Here is a 19,055-nt window from a genome sequence, read left to right as displayed (position 1 = left end):
AAGTCCTCATACATGTCCTGCACCACTTGAACATACTTCTCTGCCTTTAGTCTAGCTTCAACTACTCTTTCCCATAGCTTCATTGTGTGGCTCATTAGCTTTATTCCTCTGTAGTTGCCACAACTCTACACGTCTCCCTTGTTCTTATAAATGGGCACCAGCACACTTCTCCATTCCTCAAGGCATCTTCTCACTATCTAAGATCCTGTTAAACAACCCAGTCAGAAATTCTCTTCTAGACACTTCCATACCTCCACAGGTATATCATCAGGACCAAGTGTTTTTCCACTCTTCATCCTCTTCAATGCCCTTCTCACTTCATCCTTACTAATCTTTGCTACTTCCTGGTCCACAACAGTCACCTCTTCTACTCTTCGTTGTCTCTCACTTTTTTCATTCATCAACTCTTCAAAATACTCTTTCTATTTTCATATCACACTACTGGCATCTGTCAGCACACTTCCATCCCTATCCTTTATTAACCTAACCTGTTGCACGTCCTTCCCATCTCTGTCTCTTTGCCTTGCCAACCTGTATAGATCAGTCTCTCCCTCCTTACTGTCAACAACCTAGCATACAAGTCATCGTAAGCCCCATGTTTGGTCTTTGCCACTTCTACTTTTACCTTACGCTGCATTTCCCTGTACTCCTGTCTACTTTCTTCAGTCCTCTCAGTGTCCAACTTCTTCTTAGCTAACCTCTTTCTTTGATCCACTTCTGCACCTCCTCATTCCACCACCAAGTCTCCTTATTTCCTTTTCTTCCAGATGACACACCTACCTGTCTCCCTGATCACATTTGCTGTAGTTGCTGTAGTTAACATAGTAAGCACCTCCTGACTGTCTCAACTCCGTCCTGAAAGTCATACAACACTTTTTTTTTTTTTAGCTTCCACCATTTCGTCCTATGATCTGCCTTTGCCGTCTTCACCACCAGAGTCATCCTACACACTACCATCCTATGCTGTCTGGCTACACTCTCACCTACCACTACTTTGCAGTTCCTGATCTCCTTCAGATTACACCGTCTACACTACACAAGATGTAGTCAACCTGTGTACTCCTAACTCCACTCTTGTAGGTCACCCTATGTTCCTGCCTCTTCTGGAAGAAAGTAATCACAACAGCCAATTCCATTCTTTTTGCAAAGTCAACCACCATCTGTTCTTCTGCGTTCCTCTCCTGGATACCAAACTTGAACATCACCTCCTCATCACCTCTGTTTCCTGCAACAACATGTCCATTGAAGTGTGCACCAATGACAACTCTCTCACTTCTAGGGATGCTCTGCATCATTTCATCAAGTTCCAACCAAAAGTTCACCTTCTCCTCCAGCTTCCTTCCTACCTGTGGCGCATACCCACTAACAACATTGATCATCACACCTTCAATTCCTAGCTTCAGGCTCTTCACACTATATGACACTCTTTTTACCTCCAGGACGTTCCTAACAAACTCCTCCGTCACGATAACTCCTACTTCCATTTTTCTTCCTATCTACACCATGATAGAACAACTTGAACCCTGCCCCTAAACTTCTAGCTTTGCTCCCTTTCCACTTGGTCTCCTGAACACACAGTATGTCCACCTTCCTCCTCTGCATCATGTCAACCAGCTCTCTACCTTTTCCTGTCATAGTTCCAACATTCCCTACTCTCAGTCCTAGACTCTTGGTGTTTCTCCTCTCTTTCTTCCCACGGACAGACCTTCCTCCTCTCTTTCTTCTAACCAACATTAGTCCAGTTTCCACCGGCACCCTGTAGGTCAACAGCACCAATGGCGGTCGTTGTTAACCCGGTCCTCGACCGATTCGGTATGGAAGGCATATATTTGATTTGGCCAAAGTTTTACGTCGGATGCCCTTCCTGACACAACCTTCTGTATTTATCCAAGCTTGGTACCGGCACAAGAAGAAACACGCTTGTGCCCCCTTGCGTCATTAATCGGGCGTACATTTTTTCGTGGCATTAAAGGAACTTTAACTTAACTCAAAATTAACGCACAAATTTTTTTAACACCCCTAAAATAAATACATTTAAAATGAACCCTAAAAACTCATATATGGTTATAGTGACAGACAAAAACAAAGGACACCATCCATCCATTATCTACCGCTTAATCTGGGGTCAAGCCGTGGGGCCCGCAGCTTTAGCAGGTAAACCCAGACTTCCCTCTTCCCAGTCACTTAAACCAGCTCCTTCATCGGGATCCCAAGGCGTTCGTTCCCAGGCCAGCCGAGAGACATAGTCTCTCCAGCGTGTCCTGGGTCATCCCCGGGTTCCCCCGCAGTTGAGACATGCCTGGAAAACCTCTCCAGGTAGGTGTCCAGGGGGTATCCGAACAAGATGTCCGAGCCATCTCAACTGGCTCCTCTCAACGCGGAGGAGTAGCGGCTCGACCCCGAATCCCTCCTGGATGACCCAGCTTCTCACCCTGTCTCTAAGCCCGGACACCCTGCGGAAGAAACTCATTTTGGCCGCTTGTATCCAGGATCCTGTTCTTTCAGTCACAACCCACAGCTCATGACAATAGGTGAGAGTAGGAACGTAGATCAACCATTGAATCGAGAGCTCCACCTTTTTGCTCAACTCCTTCTTCACCACAACATGCCTATGCAAATCCGCACCAATCCGCCTGTCGATCTCCCGCTCCAACCTACACTTACTCGTGAAAAAGACCCCAAGATACGATTTGGAGGTGCTGATCCTCATCCCAACCGCTACACACTCGGCTGCGAAACGCTCCAGTGAGAGTTGGAGATCACGGCTTGATGAAGCCAACAGCACCACATCATCTGCAAATAGCAGAGATACAATGCTGAGGCCACCAAACCGGACCCCCTCAATGCTTCGGCTCCGCCTAGAAATGTTGTCCATAAAAGTCATGAACAGAATTGGTGACAAAGGGCAACCTTGGCGGAGTCCAACCCTCACTGGGAACGAATCCGACTTTCTACCGGCAATGCGGACCAAAATCTGACACCTGTCGTACAGGGACCGGACAGCCCGTATCAGGGGCCTCGGTACCCCGTACTCCCGAAGCACCCCCCCACAGAACACCCCGAGGGACATGGTCAAACGCCTTCTCCAGATCCACAAAACACATGTAAACTGGTTGGGCGAACTCCCATGCATCCTTGAAGATCCTGCCGAGGGTGTAGAGCTGGTCCACTGTTCCACGGCCGGTATGAAAACCACACTGCTCCTCCTTAATCCAAGATTCGACTTCCCGACGGACCCTCCTCTTCAGTACCCCTGAATAGACCTTACCTGGGAGGCTGATGAGTCCAAAAAAGGGGGACCATCAATCTCTCGGTCCGGTCCTGCCAATTCAGAGGCACTGTCACTGACGTCCACGCAATGTGGTAGAGGCGTGTCAACCACGACACCAGAATTTCCTCAAAGCTGTCCGGAAGTCGTTTCCCATGGCGACCGCCGAAGCTGCATTCCGCTTGGCCAGCCAGTACCTGTCAGATGCCTCTCGAGCCCCACAGGCCAAAAAGACTCAGTAGGCCTCCTTTTTCAGCTTGACGGCATCCCTTACGGTGATTGCCGCCACGACAGGCACTGACCACCTTAAGGCCACAGCTCCAATCGGCCGCCTCAATAATGGAGGCGCGGAACATGGCCAACTCAGACTCAGTGTCCCCCCGCCTCCCACGGAACAACGGAGAAGTTCGGCCAGAGGTGGTTGTTGAAGCTTTATTTGACAGGGGATTCTGCCAGTTGTTCCGGTCATTTGGGTCTGCCAGGTCGGACCGGCATCTTCCCCCACCATCGGAGTCAACACACCACCAGGTGGTGATTAATTGACAGCTCCACCCTTCCCTTCACCCGAGTGTCCAACACATGTGGCCGCAAATCCGATGACACGACTACGAAGCCGATCATCAAACTGCGGCCTAGGGTGTACTGGTGCTAAGTGCACATATGGACACCCCTATGTTTGAACATGGTGTTCGTTATGGACAATGCATGACGAGCACAGAAGTCCAATAACAGAACACCGCAGGGTTCTGATCAGGGGGGGCCCTTCCTCCCAATCCCGCCCCTCACTCTCACTGTCATTGCCCACGTGAGCATTGAAGTCCCCCAGCAGAACAAGGGAGTCCCCAGAGGGAGCGGTTGGGGGGGGAATAAGTAAGCCCGCTTCTGCACTGCGCCTCTTACCGTCGGCCACAAAAAATGTGGGCTAAGTTGTAATGTGATATGGCGATTCACTTCATTTTAATGCTAAATACTGTATAGCATCAAAGTCACTAACACCGAGTATCTAAATCGGGTGCTCAATAAATCAATCGCGATCGACCAATCGATTGCAGGTGGTGTCATCACATGACATAGGGAAAATATAAGCATTTAAATATGGTAATTTAACTCACTGGTAGCACACTGTGCTTTCAAACCGGTGGGTGGGGTTCAATACCCAAGTGGACTAAAGAAAATAGAAAGTTGATCACGCGAGGTTGTCTGCTGATCTAAACACAAAAGTCATAATCTGCATAAAATCATGTGATTGGAACTATAAGGTGACAAGTGCATTAGGGAATGGGGTTCAAAAAAAAAAAAAAAAACTCTTTTTTTTGTTATGCATGAAATTCATGATCTGATTATTTTTAGGATATATTATTTGACCATTTACTAATAATAAACAATTATGTGGACCAAACCCTCATGGGGCACATTGAGTGTAGTTAAGTCTTTATATGAGAACTACACAAGAGTATATTAAAAATATTTAAGTGAATTAAACATTCTGAATTTTAATGAGACGAGGAAAAAAAAACATAATAGAGAAAAAGAACTGCAGCGGCTGTGCTTGCACTGCAGTGCTGAATGTAATATTGTGTGTGGACTGTCACAAGGAGTAAACATGTCTGATTTGTGGGCTTTACCTCCAAATCAATCCACTGCGTAATATGGTTTTCCCGCCTTTGCTTGTATTGACTGAGATGATTTGTTTTGCTGGTTGTGCTTCAAAATATGGCCATACACTGTATAATAAAACCAGTCATAAGCTACAAGGATGCCAATAAAATAGAAAGAATATACAGTTTAGAACTGTTCTTTCATTTACAGGGATGATTGCTAAATGAATGGATAATTATTATTCATTTTTTTGGTACTGTACAATCCAGGACATAAACAGGAAAATCTTCTTAACATTCTAAATAGGTACCATGTAAAGCAAATGTGTCAAGTAGTTCAGGGACCACATCATTTTCTTATTATCACATTTCTAAGATTTGTTCTCTTTCGAATGCAAAAAATGTTTGAAACAGTATTTCACAGGGGTTAGTCTTGTCTAGAGTACTTTTGTTTATGCTTCTTAACCTTGGCATATTTCAGCCTGCGTCAAAATCAGACGGCATTTTCAGAATGTAATTTAAGTGGTTGTGTCGTCCTTGAGAATTTATCTTGTTCGAGTTATTTTCATTTGGCAGTCCAAAAGCTAAAACTGAAAAAGAATAACCAGTCATTTTATTTGCTTTTTAATCAGCGGCCACTTCCGTCTGAGAACATCCCATTTGAAGCCTCGCAACAACTCTTAATTTTGGAGGACCAAAAATGTGAAAATAAATACATAAAAATAAATAAAAATGGGTATATATAAATACACACCTATATATACACACGCATATATACTGTGTATATATACCTCCCTCCGCCTTTGGGTGGGGGGACGGGTCCTGACTGTTGTTTGTGCCTATGCACCTCCTATGAAAAATAACACTTTAAACAATATGCCAATGAAATCAAAAACAATTTTCAAAATATTGATAATACTAAATTTGTATAACATCTGTTTAACTTATAACATGAAAGTAAGGTTAATAATATACATTAGAGAACAGAATTTTCAGTTTTATTCAAATTAGGGTGATGCAAAAATGAGTACATCTCACTGAAAGTCTCTGGAGCAAAGCCCAAAAAGACTACATTTTAGACTACAAACTTCTACAGCTAAGTCTAATTATTCAGTACACAGGTGTCAAGCAGACTGTTGACTATAAAGAGGTGTTACTTAAAGAAACCACTTTCCCATTTCATGCTGTTAGCAATGGCACCACACGGAAGAGAAATGTCACAGGACCTGAGAAAGAAAATAATTTCTTTGCACAACAAAGGTGATGGCTACAAGAAGATCAGCAAAGCTTTACTTACTAGAAAAAGTGGTACAAAAAAATGTATAATGATGGAACTGCAACCATGTCATAGAGACGTCAAGGTCGTACAGGGATGTTGACAACTCGACAGCAGCGTCTTCCAATGAGAAGGGTGTAAGAAAATCGACATCTAAGTTCACTGCAGTTATCTAAGGAAATAAAAAGCCAAACGGGGGTAACTATTTCCCGTGACACAATATGGCGAGGAATGGCATGCATGGGTGCCGTCCACGAAGGAAACCTCTCCTAAAGCCTAGGCATTTTATTGATGGCATCATGAATTCACAGCTGTATTGCTCAATTTTGAAAGAAAAGATGCTGCCATCACTCCATGCCCTTGGTCGTCGTGCACTTTTCCAACTTGACAATGATCCTAAGCACACATCTAAGGCCACTGTTGAATTTCTGAAGAAGAACCAGGGGAAAGTGATTCAGTGGCCAAGTATGTCTCCTGATCTGAACCCAATTGAACACCTATGGGGAATTCTAAGGAGAAAAGTTGAGCATCACTCTCCATCCAGCATCCAGTCTCTAAAAGAGGTCATTCTTGAAGAATGGAAAAAGATTAATGCAACAAAATGTTGCCAGCTTGTTCATACAATGCCTTGAAGACTTGGTGCTGTGATTAAAAATCGTGGAGGCCATACAAAGTACTAAATTTATAATTTTTTTGGTGGTGTACTCATTTTTGCATCACCCCTATTTGAGTAAAACCGAAAAAATTTGTAATAATTTTTTTTATTTTTAACATTACTTCCACTTTATAAGTTAACCAGATGTATATTAGACTTGGTCTTGCCAACATTTTGGAAATTGTTTTTGAGTTCATTGAGATATTGTTTAAAATGTTACTTTTCAAAGGGGGTGTACTCATTTACACTGTATATACACACATATATATACACACACCGGTGTGTGTGTATATATATATATATATATATAAATATGTATAAAAGTAAAAATAAATTTAAAGAAAAATATGTACAGTATGATCAAATAAAATGCTCTGCTCTCATATTCAATTTTTTCATGTTGCAGACGCTATCGGCAAGAAATGCATCATGACATGTTATTCAAATGTGGGAGGTCTATCCCAGGAATGATTAGCCAAATATAACACTGTTATTGGTGACTCTTGTGTAAAAAACAAGAAAGAAAGAAAAAAGACCAGAAACGACTCACACATATAGAGAATATCACAACTTACTTTCCTTCTCTGATTAAAATTTCTAGTGAGTTTACTTTAGCTTTGACAGTTGGGGACTGATCTTTGGATGCCTTAGTTCTTTAAGACTTATTTGGGTTATGATGAAAAGAAAATAACTGAAATATGTATTCAAGGAATTTCAACTAAGATTTATAGGGGTATGTAAGGACAAGCCTAATCAAAATACTTTGTACTATATACTACATTCAAATAGATCACGAATGGGTAACTGGTGGCCCAGTGTGTTGCTCCTTGATGAATGATTATTATTATTATTATTATTTTTTAATACAAACCCCAAAGAATCTTCAAAAATACAGATAAACATATAATATATGTTTTCCATGATAAACGTGGGGAAATGGGTAAAAGCAATCCTGGAAAAAACATGAAAAAATCTGTGGATGCCGAACTGCAATATATATAAATATACAAAATATATAATATACAGGGGTCAACTTGTACTTTTAAGTTGCAATATCACCATTCACCACTAGATGGCAGACATGCCTTAGATGCGCTTTCACCAGGTCTTATACTGCCTTATACAACAATGTGACAAGACCTACCAAGGTTTTTGGATTTGGAATTAAATAAAAATTTTGAGTGAGTTAATTTTTGTGAAAAAATGCACAAAAATGAGTTATTGTACTACTGACGTTAATTTTTATGCAACAGAGTCCTTTGCACGGGAAAAAAATATAGTATGTGGTCACTTGGTTGTTTGCTTCAAACTTTTATTGTTGGGTTAGGATATTGGATCTTTTAGAATTTTTGTATGAAAAAATAAAATATCGTAAGAGCACATTAGGGGGCTTTCACTTGATAATACTTGATGAAAACCAAAACATACTCACTGAGTACGTTTGATTTTCATCAAGTATTATTGACTGAGTCTCAGTCTATGTCTTACTCTTTTTTAATGGCTCTGAATTTTGTGGACATAACATGTCCAGTATAATAGCAGTTAAATAAAAGTGAAAGAAGCTAAAAATAATGTTTTGTTAGTGTTGAACCAATTTTTCGCATACCGTGTGTGGGTGGATCAGTTTACCAACAAGATTAATGTGATGGAGTGGTCAGCCAAATTTGTGTAGTGTAAACCAACAGAGAATTTGCAGCATCTTGCATTTTCTGTTTATGCAGTCAACGTTTGAGTTAAAATCCAGACACTGCTATTTTTTAAACCGCCCAATAATACACTGAATTTTTTCATTCCCTTTCTCTAAGGGTATAACAAATGTGATACATGTTTCTTTATGTTTTGATTCATATTCTAATGCAATAGTAACAATTATAAGCTTTAATCTGAGGTGGCAAATCCAGGTCCAGAAAGTAGAAAACCCTGCCACAGTTTGGCTTTAGCTAGATAGATAGATAGCTCCATTGGTGCTCGTTTACCTGCTTGTGAGCTCGCTAGCTAGCACATGGGGCTAAAGCCAAACTGTGGCAGGGTTTTTACTTTCTGAACCTGGATTTGCCTCCTCTGAATTACACACATACTGGCAATATTCTATACACACTTGTAAATGTTCTTGTCTCGAGGAAATCAAGTAGTTGCCAATGAACAGGATAAAATACATTTTATTCAGTGCATGGTGCTCTTCTACAACACGTCTTCCTTGTGATGGTGTGGGTATAAAATGAACAAAGAACAGAAATGTTGCTTGTTTTCAACAAGAGAAGGGAGAGCCACAATAGCGACAACAGCACACTGAACAATCAACTACCTTTTAAACAACTGTACAGAATATTGCATCATGATGCAAAAAAACATAATGACATCAGCAATATGAAATATGTTGGCAGTGGGATATCAAAAGGGACGTCGTCTTAAAGGATTTCATACTAATTGTACTTACTTGAATGTACTGCAAAATTGGCATGTACAATAACATAAATAACCTTAGAAGACAATCATTGGATCACAATGTAAACCTGCCATAAATTGTACAAAAGGATGGCATGGAAAATAAATTTTTGTGATCTATTAAAAAGGAATTTAGCATTTGACACTATTGCTATTACTCATTTTTCAACAAGATGAACCTTACTATCCAATTCTGGAATACTTTTTGAGCACCATGTATAAAACGATACTTGAGTGTCTGTCTACCATTACCAGCAATGCAAACCACATTACATGGGACATTACTTATAAAAATACCAGTTCTTAGTATTCAAAAAAATAGCTGGGAACCATTTGTAGATGTAGTTACACATATACATGAAAAAATTAGGACAGTGTCTATTCTAATTGAGGTAATTCAGCTGACTAGAATAATATTTAATAGGCCTTTTAACCACATTTGTATGATCTCAACTGTTAGCTAGCTTTAGCCTTATAGTCTGGATAGAAAGTTGAATATGTTCAAATCGGTTACAAATGTAACATATAGCTATTTAAAACAATATGATAAGTAATTGAATCAAGACATCAAACAAGGATTAACATTAAGATTGTATTTGTGTATGATGTACATTTTATTATCCCTATAAACACACACACACAAACAAAAATGTGGGTGTGTCCAGTGGAACCTATCAGGCCAAACGTTTCTGATTAATATTGCGTTTGTGGAATATGATTTAAGCAGCTATATCAACCTTACGGGGCGGCTATTTTGCTTCTTCATGTTGACTGAATATGAAATCACAGTTGCTCAGCAATCAGGCAACGACCAATCACGGCTCAGCTAGGAAATGTCACATGATCAAACTGAGAAAACAGGTTAGCTATGATTGGTCAGATAATAACCAATGCCCTAAGAAACTGTGATGTCATGTTCAGTCAACAGCAAGTGGCAAAATGGCCGCCCCAACATGGATAAAAACAGGAAGATTTTTGCACCTTAATTCATATTCCAATATTAAAGAAAAAAATTATTGACAATAATCTGATCTATGCAGCCCCACTACTGGTTATTATTGTGTTAGTGAAGTATGTGTTAAGCAGCAAAATCCAGCAGTTTTTAATTAATATCAGAAGGTGGCCATTTTGCCACTTGCTGTCGACGGAAGATGTTGCTCAGGGTTCAGGCAACGTCCAATCACAGCTCAGCTGTTTTCTGATGCTGAGCTGTCAGTGGTTGCTACCTAAGACTTGAGCAACTGTGATGTCATTTTCACTCGACAGCAAGTGGCAAAATGGCCACCCTATGAGATGGATAAAAATGGCTGGATTTTGCTGCATAACTCATATTCCACAAATGTAATATTAATCAAAATGTCATGTATAGACGAGTGAGGTTACATACAATATAATATATTATTGTCAAGAAATGTTTGAGGTTGACTTCCCCTTTAACAAGAATGCCATATTTAGACAAGTGGAATTTTTTTGGACAAGCGACACCATTTGAAATTTTAATACGTCAATTTGAAGGAGCCTCTGGAATTTTGGCCCATATGATATTTTTGACTAAATGTCACGTTGGGGTGGAGGACCCAAATGCAGGGAGGCAGGGGAACCACGGCAGGGATGCATGTAATACTGAACACAATTTATTTAACCAAAACACTAACAGGGGAACTGGGTAAAACTCTAAATAAACAAAATTATGAAAAGACCAAAAATCAAAGTAACAACAAAACACAAGAATGGTGACAGTGACAATGACCCAACCAAGACTGAACGATACCAGGAAACTAAATACAAGCCAACTGACGAGACAACGAGAGACACCTGGACAAGACACAAGTGGTCGGGGGAGAGATTGGATGACACAAGGGAACAGGATGACGAGTACAGGTGCAAACAAAACCTAACAAGCAAGACACAAATCATAACAGTTCCCCCTCCTCAAGGGACGGATCCCAGACGTCCCAAACAAACGTCAAACATGGAAGTGGGGCCAGGAAGTAGGCACAGGCGAAGAGGCCAGGGGCTGCAGCGGCACAAGCGAAAAGGCCAGGGGCTGTAGCGGCATGACGTGCGCCGCCAGAACGGGAACTGGTGGCGGCCGCAGCATGTGCGCCGCTGGAAACGGGAATTGGTGGCGGCCGCAGCACGTGTGCCGCCGGAACGGGAACTGGTGGCGGCCGCATGACAGAGCGCCGTCGGAACTGAAACTGGTATCTGCTTCTCGCTCTGCTGGGTCCGTTTTTGGTTGGATCATTCTGTCACATTGGGGTGGAGGACCCAAATGCAGAGAGGCAGGAGAACCACGGCAGGGATGCAATGTAATACTGACCACAATTTATTTAACCAAAACACTAACAGGGGAACTGGGTAAAACTCTAAATAAACAAAACAAACAAAATTATGAAAAGACCAAAAATCAAAGTAACAACAAAACACAAGAGTGGTGACAGCGACAATGATCCAACCAAGACTGAACGAAACCAGGAAACTAAATACAAGTCAACTGACGAGACAACAAGAGACACCTGGACAAGACACAAGTGGCTGGGGGAGATGACTGGATGACACACAAATCATAACACTAAAATTGTTGTCAGCCAATTAGAAAAGACGTTCCCTGAGTAGCATAGGTGGCAAATCCAGGTCCAGAAAGTAAAAACCCTGCCACAGCTTGGCTTTAGCCCCTGGTGCTAGCTAGATAGCTCCCTAGCAGGTAAACGAGCACCATGGGAGCTAGCTAGAGAGTTAGCTAGGGAGCTAGCTAGCTAGTAGCTGGGGCTAAAGCCAAACTGTGGCAGGGTTTTACTTTCTGGACCTAGATTTGCCACTTCTCTGTTGAGTAGCAGGTGAAATAAAAAGACTAGATATAATAAAGTCATACTCCTCTACTCTAATTTGAAGGTATTTTTTTGGATCAGATTTTCTATGTGTGTCTAGTGCTATCATGCAAAACAGACACAAAAAACTCCATTTCTCCACTACTCATCTGATTTTCAAAAATTCTTGCTTAATTGTACTGAAGGCTGAAGTGACCACTCCCACCAGACTTAGCATTGTGGAGGAATCTTGTTACACTGACACAACTTTATGACTTTTAGGATGCCTTCAGTACTCTATGGTAAAGATCCACATATAACCGATAGCGTAAAAAGTAAATAAAAGAGATGAAAACCAGTGTCAGGTAATGAACTGTGTTTGACTCTGAAGGTTCCACTGTTTACTAATTATCAGTACAGGGGGTCCAGTAGCAGTGTAATGAGCCATAGTTTAATAAAAATGTATTCTACCGTAAACATTTATTCTACCGTAGTAGCAAAATCTGAATTTTATTTGTTCCGTTCGTAAACTTGAACTTTATATATCGGGCCCATTGTAAACTGACCATCTCCTGTACGACCTTAATCAGATGCAAAGCAAATTAATTGGTGAGGGTCCAAATAGATTTTTCACTTCAAAGCAAAAACAATTAATAATCCCTTAATCCCAAATGAAGCAAAGAAGAAAACAAATGTACCTCTTCTGCACTCTTGTCATGCTTGAGGCAATGACGGAACACTTTTGTCAAAAACGTGTGATTCTGCCACACTAAGTAGAAATGACTAACATTCATGTAGTAAATTGAATGCTGTTCATAAGAAATAATGAAGCTACATACAGTATGTGTGCTTAGCGGACCTACAAAGCGAGTACACGAAAAGAAGACAGAAGTGAGAATAAATAAAGGTAAAAGTCTCCTTCACAGACACTACAGTAAGTACAAAACAAAATAATAAGTTAACAAGTGGTTAAATAATATTTTAAGACATTGACTGAAAAAACATTTCCTCACATTAAAAGGGACAACTATATATATGAATAATGTACTGTACAAGAAATAAAAGTGAATGGGAAGGGAACCTTGAGTCTTGATGTGTACAATCCCAAGAAAATCACCCACATTCCCTGTGTTTGGATCACATTGTTAAAAAATGCATTGCTCCACATTATTGATAACCAATTCTGATTGTAAGAAAAGATATACAAAAATAAAGTTCAGTAATCTCAAAGATTAAAAGACCAAATGCCCCTTTGAATTTCTTTTTAAAATCTCCAAATTGGAGAGGTATCATTTCACAACTGTTGAACCTGTTTTCTTTTCTTACAAAGATTTTTTTTTTTTAAATTGTCCATCGGTCGGTGTTTTGGCAGTAAGTAGAACAGGAGAGGGAATTGGGAGGATTCTTGGGAATTTTCCGGCGACTCTCCGGTGACCCTTGGAACATAACTTGACGCTCATGGAGTTTAAAGTTAATAGTTCCATGAGGAAGTTAGTCCGTCTGACGTGGTCTGGCGGTTTAGATCGAAGGCAGTGCTGTTGGGTGTGGCTCAGAGCTCGGAGGAAAATAAGGATGTTATATGGGTGGGGGGTGGGGTGATGTAGGCATCTGAGGGGATTGAGATGCGAGTCATAGGGAAAAGTATATTGATGGGAAAAGGAGGAACAGAAAAAGGATAGAATCAGTGTTTCAACAGCATAAACATTCATTTTGTATCGTCCTCATTAAGGTCACATAAGTGGAGACTATCCTGGACATTGGCCGAGAAGACGCTTGGGTCGATATTAGTTTCTGACGGTATGATAACCGTGAACAAAAATATTGCGGTCACGCTATCACGGTATTAACGTTATAACTCTAAAATGAACCATTAAAAAAAGATTTAGGTAAATAAAAACAGCCAAGTCACTGTGATTTATTAAGAATAATTAAAACAGAAGAAGAATGTTAACATTTATTTATTCAAATATAACATGATACACGTTTTTATGAAATAGATATTCAAAAATGTGTTTAAAAATAAACAGAGGTGGCATAGCCAGGTCCAGAAAGTAAAAATCCTGTCACAGTTTGGCTTTAGCCCCAGGTGAGCTAGCTAGGGAGCTAGCTAGCTAGCTGGCATCAATGGCTAAAGCCAAACTGTGGCAGGGTTTTTAACTTTCTGGACCTGGCTTTGCCACCTCTGTTCATTTTTATACAAAATATTGAATATTTATTACATAACAAGCATGTATCATGTTATATTTGAATCAATAAACAATTAAATGTTAACATTTTTCTGTATAAATTCTTCTTAGTAAGACACAGTGACTTTGAAGAAGGAAGACACCATTGCACTGTTAGTCAGCAAACTATTTTGTTTGTTTTTTTAAGTCACTAGAGAATCTATGGTTACCCAATAGATGTTGGATATGTGCTCTAATCATTTAGCAAAACTTTTGTTTGCATTTTGCAAATGGTTTGTAACATATCTTATTGCTGTCTACAGCTTGGCAGTCTTGCACCCTCGTCTGTTTGCCATTTTAAAATAAATATATGACAAAAACTTTCATAACTAAAACAGAAGAAGATAAAATGTTAGCACTGTTCTGACAAAAAAAAAGGGAACATGCCGTGACCTTGGCATTGCACAGAAAATAATCTCTGAAGTTGGATGCAGTGATGGCGTAATTACAATGCACCCAAATATGCACAATACAACAAAAACAGTTTTCCGTGGGATGTAAATATAAAGACTATACAGTATGTTTGTAAACTGTGATACTAATGCTGGACACTGATACAAAACATTTTTTTAATCAATGTCCAGCATTAGTATCATATGAAATTACTGTATCAATGTATCATATTTATATTAGGTTAACATTGTTTTCTGTCACACCGCGGTGAGGGTGTCTTGTCATTTCCTGTTTTATTGTGAAAAGTCTGACTCCTCTCGTTTCAGGTCACTTGCCCTTCCTCGTGTGGTGTCTGTGTCAACCCTGATCCCTGATTGTTTCCACCTGTTCCCCATTACCCTCATGTGTTAAATAGTCTGCGTTTTCCCTGTCTTGTGCCGAAGTGTTTTCGTTTGAGCCACTGAAGCCTGCCATAGACCACAGCCTTGATACCCAATTGCCTTGTTGCCTTTATTGTCTTGTCTCGTGAGAGAACCTTTGTTTGTAATTTTGTATAGCTTAGTTTTGTTTAGTCATAGAGTGATTTTTGTTTTTGAATGTAGTTTTGAACTTCCTCCCTTTTGGAGCGCTTTCAGTTAATGTTTGTATAGTCTTTATTTTTTCCCTCTCATTGAAGAGCTTTTGTTTTGTTAATTAAAAGCTGCTTTACCCTCCACCTCTTCCTCTGCGTCTGAGTCCAAAAACAGCCTCTTTGTGTCAGTTTTCACTTTTATGTTAACAAGAGTGAAAAATTAGGGAAAAAACATTTTTATTATACATTTTATTGTACATTTAAAACATATAAAATGTGTGATTAATCATTAGTTAATTTATGGAATCAATGCGATTAATTACGATTAAAATTTATAATCGAGTGACACCCCTAATAAAAATATATTTATAATAATATATAAAACATATGTAACAAAAATATATGATACATTTCAAAATGTATCACATTTCTGTATTGCATTTGTTATTGTTGATGTTGACCTCCTCAAAGTAGGGAAGTCCCCCACTAAAGAACAATGTGGGAGGTAGGGCTAGTGTTGACATGCAGCATAGTCAGCCAGCTAAACAATTCCAGACTCCCAGCCTGTAACCTTGAACATCACATAAACAGGGCTACAATTAAAGACACATGGGGGCCATTATTTAACATACCTCATTCTGAGGGGCTTTACTTCATGTTGGAGTACACGTCACATGATTCTACTGTGACACAAACAGCCATTACACACGTTTAATGTGTAAAAAATGGGCAATGTTTTTTTTTCTATGTTTATCACCATCACATATTCACATTACCCATTCTGCTTACTCATTGTAATTAGAGCGTTCTCATTTAGCTTGCTTGCTGGCTTTTATTGTTACTGCATTGGCTCATTAGAGGTCCATTTAGTGTTTAACTACTTGAGTGAAATGTAATCCTAGGGTCCCTGGTAGAGCAACATTTTCATGTTTGCAAATGGGAGAAATTGTGGAGCCGCAGCAAAACAATGGATTTAATTAGACATCACAGTCAAGTGCATCAAGTTCAATTTGCACAATATTTTGTCAGAGCAACCGGACCATGTTAGATGTTGACTGAGTTGTAGCATGAAGTGAAAGCAGTAAATAATGAGGCTCTGCTTTTAATTGAAAAATTAAACTCTGGCTCCACGCAAGCCAAACGGGATTATGGAATATAAATGTTTTACGGATGTGGAAATGACAGGTTATGCAAGTTTAGAAACAAATATACATGCCTGAACGATTTTGAAAGATAATCTAATTGTGATCACTGCCATACTGTGATTGAAATTTAATATGTGATTACATTTTCCAGGGTCCTCTTCCAATGCATCTTTTTAACACAAGCAATCAATGATTCTGTATTACAATTTAAGTATAAACATTTTATAGTTTTATAAATTGGGCTTATACTAAAATAAAAGAAAATAACCTGTGAATTATTATAAAAGAAGTGCATTTATCTACTTCAGTTACAATTCTTAATGTACTTAACACTTAGAGTTGCAGTCTTTTAAACATTCACAAAATTCTACCAAATGTGACAGAATTCATAAATCAGATTAAGTGAATGTTTAATGACACCCCTGTTGGACTTTACTGTACTTCAAAACTAAGTACACAACAAAAAGAATTACACATTTCATATTTAAATACAAGACATACTTTGTTTTAGAAAAGTTACCAGTGCTATTGCTAAAGTGAATGGGAAATCCTATTGACGAGCTAGCAGACATTAGCATTGTGTTCCAAGAGTGATATTCATTCAAATAATGAATATTCACATTCGAACACAGGTAATATAATAATAGTCACAGCCATATGTTCTTCCTAATTTCTGAAAAACTAGTGATATTAATGAACATCAATTGCAACTTTCTTCTTCTACTCTTTTAGCTCCGTAAATCCACACTGCCCCTCAGAGGCCAAAGGACGCACAGCAGAAACATTTAATTGAAATAATGGCTAAACAATAAATTACATATGACGAAACTGTTATTTTTCTGCAATGCCATTGCCAATCACCCACAAAAAAACTGTTTTAACGTGCGCATGAATAATCAATTATGAACAACAAATTTACATAAGTAAAAATGATTTACATTTTAAATAAGACAAGTAATGCTATTATGATTTTACTATAGTGCATGCCGCGTAAAAAAAATCTTATTTTACATTAAGCTTGATTCAGGTAAGAGCAAATGCTGTTTACTATTTGTCTGTTTGGTTGTCAATCTTTAGTTATTGCAACTGTATTCAACAATTAAATGTTACTTCAAGCAAGCTAGATTGTTCTTGAACACGCTGTGATTATATTTTATTTGATTCTTCATTGTCCCGTTAATTTTTGAAAACAATGCTACCTGTTTCTTAGGACCTCACTCTGGCCGCAAACCCCACCAATGTAAAAAAATGAGCTGTTGGTTATAATAAAAACAAAGATCATGGAGAAATTTCCACACATACTTTAAAGTATATATCAATTCAGCTCTTATTGAGTACATGCCACAAGACTTAGTTATCCTAAGAGAAAAATGTTGCAAACATCTCCTGAAAGTGTTCCTTCTATTTTTCACATTGAGCAGACATCTATTTATTTTTTATTTTTTTACATACTCGTGCTGCTCGCAATAAGTAACGCAAGAGCTGCGCGCTCCTGGCGCTCGTCAGCCGTGTGAAAGCATAAGACTTTATATTATAATTAATTATATGTCTGCCTTGTTGAGTTGCAGATCCGACTTCAGGAAGAGGGTTGATTAAAATTCTGAATCAAAGATACAAATTCCGACATTTTCTGTGTACCTTAAACGCATCAGTAGTTGTAGCAGATGGGGGAGATGACCATTTGTTTTACCGGAGATTTTTGCTGTGGCGAAAGTGGATGGGAAGGATCGTGGTTATTATTAAACTGAGGGGAACGTGTCCCCCGCGTCCTCAGTGCACTCTAAGACCTTGGCTTTTGTTTAATGTGAATGAGACAGAGCGACCAACTTACAAACCGGCAGGCGCAGCGGCGAGCGACCTGGCTTAGAATGTCTTCAAATAAGAGCGTGTCTTGTAGTATGACGTCATCCTCGAGGATCTTGTGACCAAAAATATCGTAATAACAATGTAACCCCCCCCCCACTGCACGTGCTTGCCTCTGAGGTACCATCCAGATGGTACCGAAACTTGGTAGAATGTGGACACACCATGAAACACACATATGGTACATAATTGACTTTGATAGCGATTGCTCTATTCAGTGTTGTTTTTTTGTTACATAAACGCAGGATTCTGTTGTGTTTACTTTTTAGTTAAACTTTACTCCAAACATACTGACGCATGTTCCTTTATTCTTGGTCTAGATTGAAATCAAACAAGAGATCAACTTTTCAGCTTTTAAAATTGGTCTCATTGTTCCAGTACGTTTGAAAGGAAGCTTATATGTTGCACTTGTGGCTCATTTTGTGCGATGCTATAAACTTAAACGTGATCCAACACTGTACCCGGCAAACTGATGATAAGTGGGATACAAACCTTCCAATGGATGAGCTTGTCTTATTCAGGGGAAATTTCTGTTTCTTGGTGGACAACCACTTTGGTGACAGACATATCTGGATGTTGTTCTTTTGCTTCTTTTATAGCCTGAGCCAAAGCCTGAACGAATGAAACACAACAAGCATAGCGGGCTTGTTCAGTAGAGCTTGATAAATGACTTTAATTAAAACAGCTTGTGCAACAGATTTACTTTAAACTGAGAATTCTTACTTTAAATCAAAATTCTGTGATTAAAGTCAGAATTCTGACTTGTAAAATGAGAATTCTCAGAATAAAGTGAGAATTCCCACTTT

The 19,055-nt window shown here is 39.3% G+C and overlaps 1 protein-coding gene across 7 annotated transcripts in view; it reads right to left on the bottom strand.

Moving 5' to 3' along the window:
• LOC144036860 (protein 4.1-like) overlaps positions 1-19,055 on the bottom strand; it is a 138,539-nt gene that overhangs the window by 62,304 nt on the left and 57,180 nt on the right. For 4 of the 7 annotated variants that reach the window (XR_013288742.1, XR_013288743.1, XR_013288744.1 and 1 more), the window contains exon 21: positions 18,742-18,861. Coding sequence is in view for 3 of the 7 variants with exons in the window: in XM_077547769.1 (XP_077403895.1) it covers positions 18,763-18,861 (99 nt within the window). In the remaining 4 variants the exon portion in view is untranslated. Of the gene's footprint in view, positions 1-8,938; positions 13,661-18,741; positions 18,862-19,055 lie in introns of those variants that run through there. The other 3 variants (XM_077547769.1, XM_077547770.1, XM_077547771.1) reach the window with 1 other exon arrangement.

This window comes from Vanacampus margaritifer, chromosome 17 (genome assembly GCF_051991255.1).
Source record: "Vanacampus margaritifer isolate UIUO_Vmar chromosome 17, RoL_Vmar_1.0, whole genome shotgun sequence".
NCBI lineage: Eukaryota > Metazoa > Chordata > Actinopteri > Syngnathiformes > Syngnathidae > Vanacampus > Vanacampus margaritifer.
Note: the sequence above shows the minus strand (reverse complement) of the source record. Positions and strands in the feature narration are given on the sequence as shown.